The 18,835-nt window shown below is 31.9% G+C and overlaps 1 protein-coding gene across 1 annotated transcript in view; it reads left to right on the top strand.

Annotated features, from left to right (window-relative positions):
* Positions 1–4: 4 nt before the first annotated feature.
* Positions 5–18,835, top strand: part of LOC124535235 (neuropeptide SIFamide receptor-like) — a 161,229-nt gene continuing 142,398 nt past the window's right edge. Inside the window, exon 1 of the mRNA XM_047111363.1 lies at positions 5–603. Coding sequence (XP_046967319.1) covers positions 87–603 — 517 coding nt within the window. The 5' untranslated portion in view covers positions 5–86. The remainder of the gene's footprint in view (positions 604–18,835) is intronic.

Below are 18,835 nucleotides of genomic sequence, written 5' to 3'. Positions count from 1 at the left end.
CTATCGAGTTATTTTATGTGCTGTGTAAATTTATTTGCAAGCGTTTGATGTGATTAGAGGGTAGTTTAGAATGACTTAAAGTGACAATGGCTCCTTTAAGAGTATTAAGTGATTTTTCGGACGATTTTCAAAACTCTTCAACTCAACATCCGGGGGAGCGACATCATTTCAGGCATAGGAATCACTCGCGGGACCACGCGAGGAATCATTTCGTTGATGTAATATCGAACTCTATAATGGAGGTGATAAATACGAGGTTCGTGCCGGAGAACAGCGTCCTGCCTGACATGGAGCCGCTGTCCACTCACATGGATGAAAGGCACCCGTTGAGGATGAACATAACGATGAATAGATCTGATTTTGGCGCGATTGACAATGAGTTCATGTATAGACACAGTGGTGCGATGACCGCGGTGTACTGTGTGGCATATCTCCTTGTGTTTATCGTCGGCCTCGTCGGGAACTGTTTCGTGATCGCTGTGGTGTACCGCTCCCCTCGTATGCGAACTGTGACCAATTTTTTCATAGTGAATCTCGCTGTTGCCGACATATTAGTGATCGTTTTCTGCTTACCCGCCACGCTCATGTCCAACATATTTGTCCGTGAGTACTTTTTACATACTTTATAGTAAAGTTTAAGTTCTAATGTTATTCGAATCAACTTATTTACAATTTAGTCTTATCATATCTTGCATAGTTATTATTTAATTGGTATGTATATGGAGAGCTGATTGAGTTAAAAGGTAAGTAATAAAACTGTTTTATAATAACAATAATATAATGTGACTGAAGATCGCGCTATTTATTCAAATTATAAAAAAAGTTTAATAATAATTAATTGGAGTTTAAAAATGTAGCTATTTTGGAATACTAAATAAGGTTACAGTAGGACATTTTCTAATTTATTTATCAATCTTTGCTCCATTTACAAAAAATCTGTCCAATTTTTAATTAAATAAATGTCAACTTATTGCTACAATTTCAAGAAAAAATGATTGTAATTCAGAAAATCTTCAATAAAATATTATGAATAATGTATTACATAAAGATTCATATTCCATGCGTAGTTTTATAAATGAAAGCGATCGTAGCGCCTATGTTATATAAAAAAATGTGAAAAATAAGAATAGAAAGAGGAAACAGATTATCGGGAATGATATCAATAAATCAGCGCAGTTTAGGACGGGTTATAATTTTCACTAGATTACATACGAACGCTCAGATAAATTCGGTTGACTTGAAATGTTATTTTTTTGTTTGATAAATTATTAAAGAGTAATATCGTTCAGATAAAATAGAGTATTTAAATATATTTTTTGTCAAATGATTAATTTTATTACATACATATCTCTGAGTTATTTCCTAATATATTTTCGGAAGTTTTTTATTTATATCTATATTTATAAAATAATCTATATTTTAGTACGGCGTTGCTATTTTGGTCTGATACATTTATTTCCGCACCGTTGCTAGTATTTTGAAATCAAAGAAGAGAAGCATTTTTATGACAAGTTTATATATTTCTTAATATGGAAGTACGGTAGGCATTTTCTAACCTAACAAATAAACGAAATATTATTTCAAAGCTTACGAAAATCCAATAAATTGCATTCTTGTTTTTAAAATATTTTTAATTTTTTTTTAGAAGATTTGTGACTTTCGTCTGAGTCATATCAACCTCTATGATACTTACTTTCGGTCTCTGTGTACATATGCTAATATTAGGTAAATTTGGAGTCTTAGTATGTTTCAAAGTCATAATCCCAAGAACGACCACGTGATTTGTTTTTTTTTTATGACAGATATTCCGTTTATTGAGAACGGCTATAAACATCGCGCTACAAAATTAATGAGCGGAGCACTAACCATAAACGTTACCCAATCTGGCAAATTGTAGGCGACTAGTCAACATGTGTTTGTATTCGTACACGTATAATACAAATTTAACGCAACCTAAACTAAGAATAATAAATAAACAAATAAATATGAGTCAACATCACATACATTACTCTGATCCCAATGTAAGTAGCTAAAGCACTTGTATTATGGAAAATCAAAAGTAACGACGGTACCACAAACGCTCAGGCCAAAGACAACATAGAAAACTAATGATAGTCTATATCGACTCAGCCGGGAATCGAACCCAGGACCTCGGAGTGGCGTACCCATGAAAACCGGTGTACACACCACTCGACCACGGAGGTCGTCGAAGAAGCAGGATTAGGAATACCATTCATCTATACATATAATAAAATTGGAGAGTCTGTTTGTAATATTAAAATAACCGCTTTTTGCTAAATACATATGTTATTTTTTGCAATTTTTGTTCGTCTGTCTATTTGTCCCGGCTAATCTCTGGAATGACCAAAGCGATTTTAAAGGAATTTTCACTGGCAGAACTTATGTACTTATTACATAAGCGTTCTGCCAGTAAAAGTAATGAGTAACTTAAGGTCACAAAAATAGCTTTTTGTTAAATTCAAACGCGCACGTCGCGCTTATAGCTAGTTATATAAATATATTATATAGCGACAATCTTTATTTTTTGAAGTTTTACTAGTAATATAAACGCGAAAGAGATTTTGCTGTTTTGGCTAAGATCCATTGGCACCGTAAACCTTAGGTACCAAGAAGTTATGTCCCTTGTGGCTGTAGTTATACTGACTCACTACTGACACAGACGGGATCACAGCACTAAATATTGTTGTTTGGCGTCTGTGTATCAGTATATGAGATAGTGAACGATGGACATACGGGTAGTAGAACTGATTCAACGTTGACCAAATCAAATAAACTTTATTCAAGTGGGCTTTTACAAGCACTTTTGAATCGTCATTTTACAATTAAGTGAAGCTACCATCGGTTCGGAAAGTAAATTCTACCGAGAAGAACCGACAAGAACGTCAGTAGTTACTCTTTTTCATCATTTAAAAAATGCAATCATATTAGTTAAATACAATTATATATGTATGTAATGTATCCTGCCTGGAAATAAACAGGTATTAATTCCAAGCTTTTTTTATCATTTACAAAATCGAATAAAATGCCTTTTTTACCAATGTATTTTATATAAACGATTTAAATTTACGAAACGGCAAAGTTAAAAATGTCTGACCATTTTTGTTGAAACATCAGACGTCTTCAACCTGCCAGAGAGCTAAAGATAACTTTTGTATTACAAACACACTATCCGTAAGCATAACGAGGCGTTTCTTGAATTAATAATGTATAAGTAAGTACGGGATTGCGTCAGAGGATGAAATATAGTACGTGTATAGTGTGTGGGCGAATCAAAGCTATCCGTAATTTAATAGTCAGAGTTGCCACGCACATACTGTGACTATATGAAGTTATTCCTTTCAATGATTCAGGTATTAATAGAACTATCACAGTATATGTATATATAATTAAGCGTCAATTATCTACACGCACTAAAGAATATTTCAACTTATAGATATTTTTGTTTATGGACAATTGATCGATTTATGAAATAGTTATTTATATTTGTAAAATTTAACGATTACTTATTAATGTTATTTTACCATGTTTTTAGTTGGTTGACTTCGATATTACGACTTCTTGAATGTCTTGTTCAGACTGTTGAGACTGAAATATAGAGCTACGCTACCAAATGAAAAAATCATCTTAAATATCCTGTTTTAAATACTTGTTATACAATTAATATTATAATCAATTTAATTCGTTTTGTAACATTTCCGATTTTTTTTAATAAAAAAATTAAAACTAATTTCTTTAGCAAAAAGCAATAAAAGCACAGTAATCGCAGTTGAATTGCTGACATTTATTGGAGAGTTCCGTCGTCTGTCTCTGCAACTCGTCACAAGATGAAAAATAAATGTGTACTAAGTATAAACATCCAAATTAAAAACCTCCTCCTTTTTTCATTTGTTTGAAAATTTGAATCAACGTGCTTTAAAACTTATGAATACTGAACCAATAGAAAAATCAGTCTGTTCTTAACCGAATAAAGACAGGTACAAACATGAATATACATATATGGTATTTGTTAGAAAACCTGCTCGTTTTATGAACATTTACTAGTTCTAGTAACATTATAAAGGTAAGGGTGTTTTGGGAATTTCTTTATTAACGCCACAGCAGCAAAAAAATTTAAATTAGCCCAAACCTTATAATGAATTAATATTATATATGAATTCCACTCAAGAATTATATCACAGGAAAAATAAAATTTGGAAGATTATAGCAAAAAAAGTTGAAGCCTAAATTTGTACTTGGTGGTAAGGCTTTGTCACTTTATGTCATCTTATAATAATTATATTCTAATTTAGTATTGTTGAGCCATAAACATTCCCATAGTTACCTGACTAACGATGGACATAAAACCTTGGTTCCCAAACTTGGTGGCGTATATGAAATGTAATATTTCTTAGGTGGCTATTAGTCGGCCCATATGCTCGTCCGCCGAAAAACTATTTTTACTTGACCGTTTCATCTCTATACTTGTATAAGTTTTATTTTTATTGTTACATTAAGTAATACAGAAGGCGATGTCCTCATTATATGTAATATTTCATTTCATTTATATAGGTGTACAAGCTATGAGTAGAGCGCTATCGAACAATAGGGTTGCCACATCTAGTCCTAAGCAATTTAACCTGAATAGTGTTTTTTTCAATTATAAATTATTTTACAATTGTGTTATTTAGTATATTGTTGTTTGTCACATTTTTTTTACCATCATCTTAGAGAATTCAATACAAAAAACGTTTCACTTGAACAGAGAGGGTACCGCTGGTTTTGTAGTGGGTATTCCGGTGTATTGGGTATACTAGGCATCCTGGGTATTAGTGAATCCCACATACCCATCTTAAAAACGTGTAATTCGTACGCGTTATTCAGCGAGATAAAAAAAGTTATGTTTTATGTAACTTTGTCTCTCGCTTTATTGCAATCTCTGAAAATGATTTAGTGAAAAGGGACGGAAATATGTAAAAAGGAAACCAAGGAAGCGCGAGCTATTTGATTTGCCCATGAGTGCACCCGGTGCCAGTGTTATTTGTTACGTGGTACCAGACCATTAACGGAGAGCGTTAAATATTAAAATTTGCTTAGATATGCATGATTCAATGTTGTTACCCATTATGTGCGACTCTTGTAAATGCTGTTTTCATATTGCGAATCATTGAAATATGATTATGATAAGAAGTTTTATTTCATGTCTGTGTTTATTTTAAGATTTCTGAAACTATTTCTTCTCAAATGTATCTCGTACTGGTAGTCTTTTTCAATCACCCCTATTCACGTCTATTAAGAGGGTCGAGTATGGGATTTTTTGTTAAGTGCATCCATCATTACCGTTGAGTGTAAAAGTGAACACAGTATTAACCAATTAGTAAATTCGTAATTTTCAATAGGATATACAAAATTGATTTACAAAAAAAACAATTGAAACGTCTATTTAAAAAAAGATCAATTTAATTTGCCGATGGTAATAATTTTGTTTTTTCATTTCAATCATTGAAAACATTTATGTCAACCCTGTAAACATTTTGGCAGTCACTTCTTACAATTTATAACAAGGGAAATTATTTGTTACAACAACTTTGCTCACGATTTAGTTTCAGGAGCCGAATTCAATCGTAATAAAGTCACGTCACATTTGAATACATTACATTTGAATTATGCATGGATATCTTAGAGTTATCACTGTATTATGTTAATAATAAATAAATAAAAAAATAAATGTAAAAGGTCCATTAACGAGTCTTAATTGTAGAACCAATTTTAAGCGTATTTTGTGACAGCAAGCGTCATGACACTTCCTTTTTTATGGAATAGGTTGGCGGACGAACATATGGGCCATCTAATGGTAAGGTCACCATTACCCATAGACAATGACGCTGTAAAAAATATTAACTATTCCTTACCGTCAATGCGCCACCAAGTTCCCAAGGGAACTTAGATGCTATCCCTTGTGCCTGTAGTTACACTGGCTCACTCACCCTTCAAACCGGAACACAACAATACTGCGTACTGTTGTTTAGTGGTAGAATATCTGATGAGTGGGTGGTACCTACCCAGGCAGACGAACTAGATGCTTCCTTGAATCATCATTCACAAAATATAATATTATAATAGTAAGAAAGTAATTTTTATTCTACTACAGAAATGTTACATATATTTATTTTGACTTAACCTCGTATTTTTGTTATATTTTTAAACATCGAACTCCGTCATTTATGAACCAATTTGTATTATTCGAGATCTCATTCCCGTATTCGAAGAAAGAAGTATTTTGTCATGTTTCGTAAAGGTTTTCTTACTATTTTACCAAAATAATTTAGAAAGGTCTTCAAATCGATTCATGCAGGTTTCCTCATAATGATGCTTTCACGTCCACGTGTTTCGAGACAATAAATCAGTAGCTAAACAAATCAGCTACTGATTTATTGTCTCGAAGCAGAGAAATTGAATATAAAATTGAATTGTTACATGGCATACGACATTGAAATTACAACTTCGTCAATTATTTTTCTTATTAATTTGGTTATTCAGTTACTGCAGGCACTAACGACCCCAAAAAGAAATTTATCAGAATTTGTCGCATAGTATTTGACCCATATACAAGAAAGTATTAACGGCCAAGGGATCGAAATATCTTTATTAAAAGTTTCGAAATGCGACGAGACATTTCCATTAATGATAATGTGTCAAATTAAAAGAGCACGACTTTGAAACAAAGCCTAAATATAGAACGAATATTATTTTTTAAAACATAAGAGCTAAGATGGCTTAGTGAATAGGAGATTCAGCTTTAGCTCTAAGATCATAGGTTTGAAAATCCTCGCTAAAATCCTACTGTTTTGCAAGTAACTATATAATTTTTACATATGTGTAAAGTTCGTACCAAACTGCTTTCGAACAGAGAGTAGTAAGTTTCAAACCTTCTTAAAATGGAAGAAGGATTGTATTCCACCACATCTGGGAGAATTTCGTTGATATTCGACTCTTGCAGGTTTCCTCAGGATCTTTGCCTTTACCACCGAGAACGATTTGAATTATGATTTATGAAAGTATATTAAGCCCATGAAAATTCAGTGATTACCTATATTTGAACTCGCAACCTTTGGTTAAGATGCATGCGTTCTAAGCACTGGGCGATCTTAATACTATACTCTCCTATTATTTTAAAATTTAAATATATATTTATATTTCCATAATCACTGTCTTACTTTGAATCCGTAATCGTAGCTAACGATCCACAATTTAATTCACCATATTTTATCACTATAATTATAACACACATATAATATGATAAATTATTTTGCTGTCTGTTGTACGTATAAAATGTCCTTTACGATTACTATAAATATATGACATTTAAAGCACTTAAAATAATTGAGCGTTACGAAATATTCAACATTAATTATACAATCGTAATTAACAGTACCTCAATCTAACTAATACGAGTTGGAATAGTTTACGATAGTTTAGTTTAGTCTCTTGCCTGTTTGGAGACTTCGTCTTTGTTAACAAATCGCTTTCACGATACCTGACTCGAATTGTTTAACTTGTGATTTCATGAAAATACATCAATAATTGACAACAATAATTGAAAAAAACAATAAAACGTTTTCTAAGTTCGGTTACGCTTATTTATAAATCACAGTCCTTTTATATTCCTTGACGAACTCCGTGGTCGAGTAGCATGTACACCGGTTTTCATGGTTAAGCCACTCCGAGGTCCCGGGTTTCAATTTTCTTCCGTGTCGATATAGAAAATTCATTTATTTTCTACGTTGTCTTGGGTCTGGGTGTTTGTGGTACCGTCGTTACTTCTGATTTTCCATAATACAAGTGATCTCACTCTACTACTCACATAGGGATCAGAGTAATGTATGTGATAGTGTCCAATATATTTATTTATTTATTCTGATACACAGAGGACTCATCTGAATGAAAGCGTCAGCCTCTTTGAAGATCGCATTTACGCACTGAGGTGTGTGTTTATTAAATAAAGTAAAAAGAAAAAGTAAACTTTTTTTACTAACACTTTTACTATTGATTTAAAATGGCATTTTATATTTGACATCTTTGAAACAATTATATGATAACCTGTAACGAGATTTAATTACTTGTACTTAATTAGTTTAAAAATTTGAATACATAAAATTATACACATGAAATAATTTAATTATTTTTTTATCTAAACAAGTTATAATCAACGCTGTACATTAGCTTCTTTACCACTGAAACAGTATTCACAAAACCGATTACCGAGCTTAGCAGTACTTCAAAACAATATTAAAACTGTGGTGCATCCCTTAATAGTAACATATATTTTCTTTCGCGTATTTGATAAGTTTCAGCAACGTGGCAGGAATGCTAGGACCGAGTTCCATTTAAAATATTACTTAATTTATCAGTCTGGCGCACTATCGTCATAGTAAGTTAATGTATTTTAACTTATCTCCTGTCACGTTCTGTAAGAAATACGGGAAGGGGACAGATCCGTTGTTTTATATTAACGAGAGAGACTGTGTTATATTTAGATCAGTTATTTCAGTTTAGAAATACTTTCACTGGTTATTTTATGATTTGTTGTAGTCCTTTTTTGAACCCCGTAAAAAGGGGATTAATGTGGCATCATCATCCGTAATCAGCGGGATACCCAATTCCTCATTAACTTATAACAGGAAATGGTGTCTGTGCTCTTTGGAATGGCTCTAATAAAAGTTAAAATGTAAGTTTATTAAAATTGCTGGTATGATTTTAATTTCTATATGTGAGTGTTATACTTCAAATCTAATAGATATGTTATGACAAAGATTATATACAACTATTTATTTTTTTGTAATTAATCATAGTCCACTTTGAAATTAATTTATCGATTTCAAACCGTCATAAATAGAAATATAAATAAATAAAATTGTAAACAACAATTGTCGAAAGAAAAAGCAAAATATATATCTCACTGATTTAATTTCGCTAATTTTTCTAAAGTCTTTACCTTTCGAAACATGTGTAAATTTTACAACATATAAATTATTGTAATGTTTCTATATGTAGTGTAATTAATTTATATTGAATAATGATTAAAAAAACTATCCACGTTTCAGTTGATTTTAGTTAATCACATATAAATAATGCGCATGGACTTTCAGAAGGAATAATTGCGACAGCGTCTTTATCACGATGCAAGAGTTAAGATAATCTTTTGGATGGCGTTCTATTCGTCTTTGCGTTATCATTTTGTCGATCTCAGCAATCTGTTGCAGTTTTGCTATTAAATACTATAAAACTTAAGTTTGGATTCATTTCAGTTTAGTTTGCAGTTTAGGAGGAAACGTAAGGGTAGTGACCGCTGGACTAGATAACAATCATTGTCTACGCAATGAAAATCTCTATTAATGCTATAAATTTAATAGTGTGCTAATTATTTTTAAGAAATGTTTGGATTTTAATTTGATAATATCTTTGTTGTCTCAAATAACTAAGATAAGTATCGTTTTTAATTCTATAAACTTTCTTTTTTTATTGATTTATTGAATATACATGCTTTGTTTATATAGACAACGATGTATAAAAAATCCCACTGGGTTTATCCGTACATCAGTATTCGTTGTCAACACTTATACAATAATAATAGAATGAATACAAAATAAACAAAAGGCAGGTACATATCAAAACTTAAGATAAATAAAACAGCGATAAAGGAAGAATAGCATCGTTTAGTATAGCGTATACAGGTGTTTCATGTATTGCGTTAATTATTTTATATTTGCAAAATATACTTCAACGTTTTTTTAATGTTTTTTACATTTATTTCCTGTTTTAAATTGTATGGTAGACCGTTCAATAATGTTGGTATAAGGTATTTTAAAGTCTGTCTACCGTAAATATTATTACACCGGGTGGACAAAAGGTTTAGAGTTTGTAACATTTCGTGTTCTTATTGGGATATCAGTCAACCGGTGTAAGTCTTGTTTAAAGTAGTTTTGTATTAGCAATGTTTGTTTAACTTTATCACGTACTAGCAAGATTCCACAATAAGAGAATAGTTGGTCATATTTACTTTTGCACCTACTTTTAGCAATAAACATTAGTTAATGTTAATGTCAATTATTTATAGCATTTGTATGTAAGTATGTAATGTCCGTTCCACTCGAAGTTCCAGAAATTTCAGGAAATGGTATTGGCACATTATCTGTATATCGAGCTATTTATATATATTTTTTAAAGAAAAAAGGAAGTCATTTGTGTTACTAGGTTATCTGATAATAATGATGATCCATAGTCCATAAATATTGATGTACTAAATTAGTATTATCATAACGTAATGTACGATGATGATGCAGAATCCAAGAAACCGTTAAGGGAATTTTTATGATAAATATAGGCGAACAGGCAAATAGGCCACCTGACGGTAAGTCGTATCTACTGTCCGTAAATATTCACGCTTTAAACAATCTTGGCGACTAACATAGTCATGACTGTAGTGACACTACCTCGTTCTCCCTAAAATAAAAATTATTGCTGTTTGCTGGAGTAATACAATGAGTGGTACCTACCCATACGCACCTGAATAAAATCCTATTAAAGAGTGTGTAAGTTAGAAGACGTAAAATTAATTTGATGACTTCTTCCAGAGGATAACACACCTTAGAAATGAAGCGATCGTCTCCAGATCTATTCAAATACAAATATGAATCATTGATAGATAAAAATATAAGAATACTAAAACCCTCACAAGGGTGATTTACACCCGACCAAAGATAGACCAATGGACTAACAACACTAACTAAACAGCCATCTTATTGCTGCTAAAATGATTTTTACGAGCGATATCGTCTCGCCAACCACATCGTCAATTTGACGGCATCATGCGGATTTATCAAATAAACCTTTAATTAAAATGTTTCGCGCTATTCTGGACACGTTTAGAGTTAATCTTTTCTATAAATTTATAGAGAGAAAGAAAAAAAAAAGTAAAAAGAAGTAAAATTAGTGATGTCGTTGTTTGTATAGAAATTGTTCGCTCTTGTTATACTAATTTAAAGAAAATCAAAAATTAAATCAAAGATATAAACGTAACATATAAATACATTACAGTAAAAGTATAATATATGAAGCGTTTGGAACTGAATGTAATACATGCTATGGTTAGCATAATAATCACTTTACTAGTAAAACTGAAAGTGTAAATAAAAAAGGGGTTTCCTTACTGATTAATGTCAATATAGTATTCTAAGTTCGATCTATGATAACAGGTTTGATAAGGTTATGGTAGTACGCATTATGGGTTATCAGTAGTTGGCTTTATAGCCGTTTGGGACCCAATCATCATTTATACTAGTCAGTGAAGAGAACTCCCAATATATCTTACGTATCATTATCCCCAATGAATCAACAAGTTTATATTTTTAAGTGTTGGTAATTATGAGGTAAAGTGAACTCGTAACATCAGGTCGAAGTAATACTTCTACCATCATAAAAAATAATAATAATAAAAACCCAAAAGTGCAACATTTTTCAGTTTTTGTCTTTGTTATCTCTATGTTGAGTGAGGCAGTGGAATCGTGAAAATATTATGTGGGAAGTACCAAATATGTTCCATTAAAAACCCAAAAGTGTAACCCCTTCAGGAATAGAAGATAGGTTTTGTTTTTATGTTGGGAGACAGTGGAGTCGTGTAATCAGTTGTGAAGTAGGATGTGTGTTCAGGTATCATCCAATATGTCGTACACATCTAGGTCATTCACCTTTCGAATGTCATAAAGATATTCGAAAACAACTATTTTATTTGTTCGTCGACTTTTCATTATAATACTTTACCCATAATTTTAATCTGGTATAAAGCAATTACTAATTAATGCTCATTTTTAAGTCCTTCGATTAGCAGATAAAGCTTTAATGTCCAACATTTTAGCAATTATTTTGTACTAGAAGATTAGGTTCAAAGTATACAATGTTTTTTCATCGATTACTTGTGTTTGCTCTTAAAGAGGTTCTATTTGAACAATTTTATTACGGAACCCATTACATGCACAAAGTGTTACATCAGGTCGTTGACCTTAAATTCAGCTGATGTATACTTACACTTGACAGTAAATCTAGTAATGAACGAACTTTACTGATAATGAATTAAAACGACAAAAGTGTCAATAACCTCAGGTGTGTGAGATGTACGAATGGGAAAAGGAGCTTTATATGATCGTAATAAAAACAAAAATAGAACATTATCGTCTACAGTCTTAAGAAGTTATAGAACTGTTTAAGAAATAATTGAGTTTGGACAGTCTAAAACTTATTTATAGAGCGATGTCCCGTGGTTTGTCGAATACATTGTTATCAATTTAACTTTACGTTCGATAAAAAAAAAACTAACTTTGATTCAATTTTATCTTTGTATTTTAAAGACTTTATTAAACAGAGATTGAAGATTAATATTCAATTAAAATTATATTGTTGTAATTGTGTAACCATGCATGTTCTTTAAGTCGAATTAGTAAGCTGGTATAAGCTTCGCTTTCTTCTTTCTTTCGTTGAAATGACGTGTGGTTTTTGTCTAGACACGATATTCTGCTCTACATTATCGCTCTTTTTACGTAAAGTTTAAAATATTTATCAAATATTTAATCAATATATTACACATCATTTCAAACATTTTGATCTAATAGTACGAAATTACTTATTTTTCGGTGAAGTGTTTGATGAAGTCATTTTAAGCTTATCTATAGTTCTTGCAATCTATACTACATTATTAGATTTAGGTAAAGTTTCTTTACGGCCTCCCTTTCATCAGACGTACCAATATAACTTATCTTAAATATTTTTTTAATTTTTATGATATCATTGGATAAGTGTGTCTTTGTTTTAAAAATCTCGATTTAAAAGGATTAAATAACTATAGTATCTAAATTAATTCAAGATTATCACGAATTTAACTTGAAAGATATTATCGTATATCAAGGTACATAAATGTATATAAGGAGGTGTTTGAACTTATCAATTTATAAACTTGAGACTCGTAACTTTGATGTGTTATTTTTGGTTGGATACATATAATTGTGATTTGGTTATATATATATATATATATATATATATATATATATATATATATATATATATATATATATATATATATATATATACAGGAATATAGAACCAGATATTTTCCAACAAGATCTGAATATAATAGGTATGTAATCTGTATGTATATTTTTATTATAATGGTAATATTCGTTAATATTACAAATTAAACTAAAATCCATAGACTTGAAGATTTAGGACCTATATTCGTAAATGAGGAACTTTTAAAAAAAAGGTTATTAATAAAGTTCATTTAAGTTTCATCTTTAAGTGTATACACAATATTCTTTTTAAACGCAGAATGATGAAGAATATGCTTGCCTTGAATTTGATCTGGTATCTTTGTAAGATACATATAATCCAAGAACTACTGACGAAATATTCAAGGTAACTTTGCTGGCCTTGGTTTATAAATAAACAAGTTATTTTAATGATTTAAGTACTTGAAGACTTCAAGATTAACCCGTTCTCTGCAAGCCATTGTGACATTTGTTTATTTCTGATTCTCTATTTCTCGCTTCGACACTTCGAAATTTGATATTACGTTTGTTTTGACTTGGTTCATTCACATACAACAAGTATAATACAAGTATTTGCCAAAAATATTCATTCGATATTCTACCTTAATGTATCCAGTTACAGTTTATTTCAGTCTAGAATGTTTTGTTAACATACTTATGTATATTTAAAGTTATTTCGTGTATTGAATAACAATCAATGTTGCTGAGACAAAATTTATCAAAACGTCTTATTATTCAATAAAACAATACTTTGTGGATAAAGACTTTGATAAAGCTTCGATTTAGGCTCCGACTAGGCTTATGGTTTCAAAAATAAATAAACAATAATTTAATCTAGTTATTCAAAAGAGCATCTATGGGAGTTTCTTGTCGTTTCTTCCTGAAGTTGTTTTCGGAAACGATGTTCCGAAATGCTTTAGTGTATAAATATAAGTTACCGTAAGGGACTGGGAAAAATCTTTTGTTTTGTTTCCTGTCTATTCTTTTTTATATATCTCTGTCTCTTTTCATCGTCAGTATTGATGGTGATCACTACCGCCTGTATTTGTTATCTGTGTGAGATTAACCACGTTTTACTTTGTTAACTCGCCCCCAATCCAAGGAACTAAGAAGTAATATCCTTTGTACCTATAATTGCCAGCCTTACCTTTGAAATATATCAATACCATGTAGTATTGGCTAGCGGTTTAGCTGTCTTTTGTCGTGCTCGAACAGATAAACTTTAGGGCCGATGATAGACCAGTGATAGATTTTGCGGATTTTTTTTATTCCCTAACAGAAAGAAACACTGATTCGATTGAAAAAAGTATATATTATAAATATAAATATGAGACAATATCACATGCATTGCTCTGATCCCGATGTAAGTAGCTAAAGCACTAGTGTTATGGAAATCAGAAGTAACGACGGTACCACAAACACCCAGACCCATCACAACATAGAAAACTAATGATAATCTACATCGACTCAGCCGGGAATCGAACCCAGGAGCTCGGAGTGGCGTACCCATGAAAACCGGTGTACACACCACTCGACCACGGAGGTCGTCAATTGTATGTATGTTTGTTTATGAATGAGATTGCACAGTTGTTTTGTTTATGAGGTTGCCTGCCGTGGCCGAAATCTGGTCTCATCATTATCACAGTAAGCTCGTAAATATCAACGGATCGATGTTATTAGCATTTATATAGTTTAGGGACCAACGTGATAAAGCACCTTTTATGTCAAAATAATAAACTGGAGCGAAGTTATGTTTTTGTACTAGTTAACAAAAAATGCAAAATCAATGCCGCCTTTTCGCCAGTAAGAGCCGAGATGGCCCAGTGGTACGATCGCGTGCATCTTAACAGATGATCGCGGGTTCAAACGCAGGCAGGTACCACTGAATATTCATGTGCTAAATTTGTGTTTATAATTCATTTCGTGCTCGGCGGTGAAGGAAACCTGTGTCAAATTTTATAGAAATTCGGCCACATATGTATTCCACCAAATCGCACTGGAATAACGTGGTGGGATATGTTCCAAGCCTTCTCCTCAAAGGGAGAGGAGACCCTAGCCCAGCATTGGGAACTTTGCAGGCTGTTGTTGTTGTTGTTTTCTCCAATGAAAAACGATAAAAAAAATTTCAAGTTACCATAAATCAATAAAGATTAGTTAAATTTTATTTTGGAAAACTAATTCATAAAACGGACTCAATTGTACAAAGGAAATAATAAATGAATTCAATTACTTTCTCCTACTTAAGTATTCTACGATTAATCAGAACAATTTGTCTTCTTGTTATCCCAACAACAAATTGATTCCGAAAACTGAGAGCGAAAAATAAAACCGGGGATAACTGCGAGTTATCAGCGCGACGCAATCTTGGATAGCTAATCCGTTGAATACTATATACAATTTGATTGCTAAATTAAAATCATTACTATTTAGCTTTTAAACCATTTAACCAAAGTCATTTCCAAACACAATGACGGCATGAAACTTTATAGTAAATATTTTTAGAGATTCATCAAATCGAAATTTGAAATTTTAAATCGGTTGATTGTTAATAAATATACTAATGTTATAACTGAAGGTACCTAAACTCTGTCTGTATGTGTGTTACGCTTTCACAGTCAAACCATTGAACTGAATGATGAAAGAGGCCCAAGGAAGAACATTGACTACTTATTTATACCTAAAATACGCGATGTAAATCCGTTAAAACTAGTTTTATTTCAATGTGTAATAATCGCGAAAATCTAAGACAACAATTTAGTTAGACATATTATATATAACATAGTTAGACAGGCTCACTTACTCTTCAAACCGGAACATAACAATACTTGGTACTTCTGTTTGACGGTAGAATATCTGATAGTACCTACCCAGACGGGCTTGCAAAGCACTACCAAGGGAATCGTAATGAGGATTGAAATAAATTATACCAGTTTTGTAATAGAAGTGATCTTGTGAATGGATACAGATAAAAGAGATTGTCGGAACGCAGGACAGCGTTTTATGCTCCAATCGAAAAGCTTACAAGAAATAACACATGTTGTTCCACTTTTATTGTTTCATTGAATGAGAATTTCTTGTACGATAACATATTTGTAAGAAAATGGTAATTTTATCGCAAGCATAAAGAAATCTACGGGTAACGGCAATTAGACATGATAAATACATCTTAGTTATTTTTATTTTTTGTTAAGTGATGTTGGTTAATTACGAAAGCTATATCTGAATGGTTTTTAATTTCATATTATTGAAGATATTATTTTTTGATTTCAATGGTGTTTACACCTATAAAGATTGATTTTGAATGTTACCATTATTAAATATTATTTTAAAGTGTTTAGTGATAAGTCGATAGTGTAACTTTTACAATAATATAAATAAATAAATACCTTCAATATTTATATCATGTTGATCTTCCTTTCTTTTAAATTCCCGTAGCCCTTCTATGAAATATGATACGAATGCTCAAGTGTCTTCAAAAACGCTATATAATTGTCTTAGTTTCATATAATCCCATTAGACGGTATGTTAAATAACTTTAAGTGCTCTCCGGGGGTGGAGTAATACAAAGAAGTCATTAATTCAAGGTTGTTGCTAAAAAATCTGTGATTCTCTATTCAGTCATGAATATAAAACCTAAAAGTTAGGAGCTTCACAAATGGAACTGTTAAAGTAATACAAATACAATACAATCAGAATATTTTATCAAAAGTAAGCATTTAAAGCTAAAGAGGATTTATCTACCTTCATTAAATTTATAAATGACTAATTTGGTTTGAATAAATTCCACATGCTTAAGTTTCCTGCGGATCATCTTGAGATTTTCACATATATTATCAGGGATACAGATTTGAGGGTTGAATATCACGTGACCTCCGTAACACTATGTCGTTGTGGGCGGAAACTGCTTAAAAATAAAGAAAATTGTTTAATAACTTACCCCAAAAAAAAGAAGAAGAGAGAAGGGTCTTCACCTTGGATACCGCGATGACCCCATTAACCACACATTTGAACATGATGTCATGACACAGGAATTTGAATTTGAATCCACGGTCTTTGATTAAAATCCGCGTCACTTATCCACTCTGCAATCTCAGATAAGCTTCTTATAAACAGTGGCAATAATCAGAAAAAAAAAGCGTCGTAAAGATAACGCGGTCGCTAGCCACCCGACGCATACAATTACACCCTGGAAGCCTTTTTAACGTTTCGTCTGAATATTTAAGTAAATTGAAATTGGAAAATTTCGTGCTATTTGTTTTGATTACTTAATTCAGTAATTAAAAGAGAGCATTGTAACTTATTATATTGAGATTTTATAAACGTCTAATCTTTTATACATTGCGCATAATAACTTTGTGAAGTCGTGTCGTGGTAATCACCGTTCGTCAAGATATCGTAACAACCCACCATGCACGGTAAGAGGTATTTATAGATATAATAAAATTTGAGTGTCGAGATGGCCCAGTGGTTAGAACGCGTGCATCTTAACCTATTATGGCGGGTTCAAACCCAGGCAAGCACTTTATAATTCATCTCGTGCTCAGCGGTGAAGGAAAACATCGTGAGGAAACCTGCATGTGACAAATTTCATAGAAATTCTGCCACATGTGTATTCCACCAACCCGCATTGAAACAGCGTGGTAGAATATGTTCCAAACTTTCTCCTCAAAGGGAGAGGAGGCCTTTAGCCCAGTAGTGAGAATTTACAGGTTGTTGTTGTATGTTGTTGTTGTTGTCTGTTTGTAATATTAAAATAACCGCTTATATAAAATGCGAATTATACTGTCTGTTAATTCGTTCCAGCAAGTCTCTGGAACCACTGGATGAACTTGGTTTCATGATTAGATCTTTTAAGAACATGCCATCCTTACACTCCACACGGGTAAAATTAAGGTTTCACCTAATAAAGTTAAATATTACAATACAATCCTTATCAGCGATCTAAACGTATAAATATAAAAGAGGTGAGCCTTTTATGACCTCAAAATTTACTGTTAATTTAAATTGCAGTTAATTAGGAGCAAAATCGAAACCAAAATCAAAACATCCTTTATTCAAGTAGGCTTTTACAAGCACTTTTGAATCTTCATTTAACAACAATTTTAAGTGAAGCTACCGCCAGTTCGGAAAGTCAATTTTACCGAGAAGAACCGGCAAGAAACTCAGTACTTACTCTTTTTCAACATTTAAAAATACAATCTAATTAGTCGATTAACACCCAGCTACCGCCAAGCAGCAAACTAGAACACATCAATATTGAGTAGAGTATGAATGTGTTCCGATTAAAAAGTATTGGAGTAACGATGTACGCAGTAACGATGTAAAGAATCAATTAACGCTTATTCTATAACAGTGATAATATTCATACGTGGTAGCGATTGTCTATATCTATATATATAGTATACTATGTCTTTCTCTCTGTCGTTCTTTCACTACCAAAACTGCTGAACCGAATTTCAAAGAAACATTTGAATTACTCTCACATTACTGTATTATTACCCGAATATTTTCCATTAACAGTAACGATATAAATTTGAATCGAGTTCATTATACTTCGTTTTGATTCATTAATGTCTATTTAAGCGATAAACTAAACATAAATATAATAAATCCATAATATATCTTTGTATGATAATCGGATAAAAATAATACAAGAACTATCCTCGGCTATTTCTTATCGAGGCGTCATAATCAGAACGGTTCGGAGCGCTTTTGGATATTTAAATCAGCTATATATCTTA

The sequence above is a fragment of the Vanessa cardui genome, chromosome 14 (assembly GCF_905220365.1).
Source record: "Vanessa cardui chromosome 14, ilVanCard2.1, whole genome shotgun sequence".
Taxonomy (NCBI): domain Eukaryota; kingdom Metazoa; phylum Arthropoda; class Insecta; order Lepidoptera; family Nymphalidae; genus Vanessa; species Vanessa cardui.
This window is presented reverse-complemented; position numbering and strand designations above follow the sequence as displayed.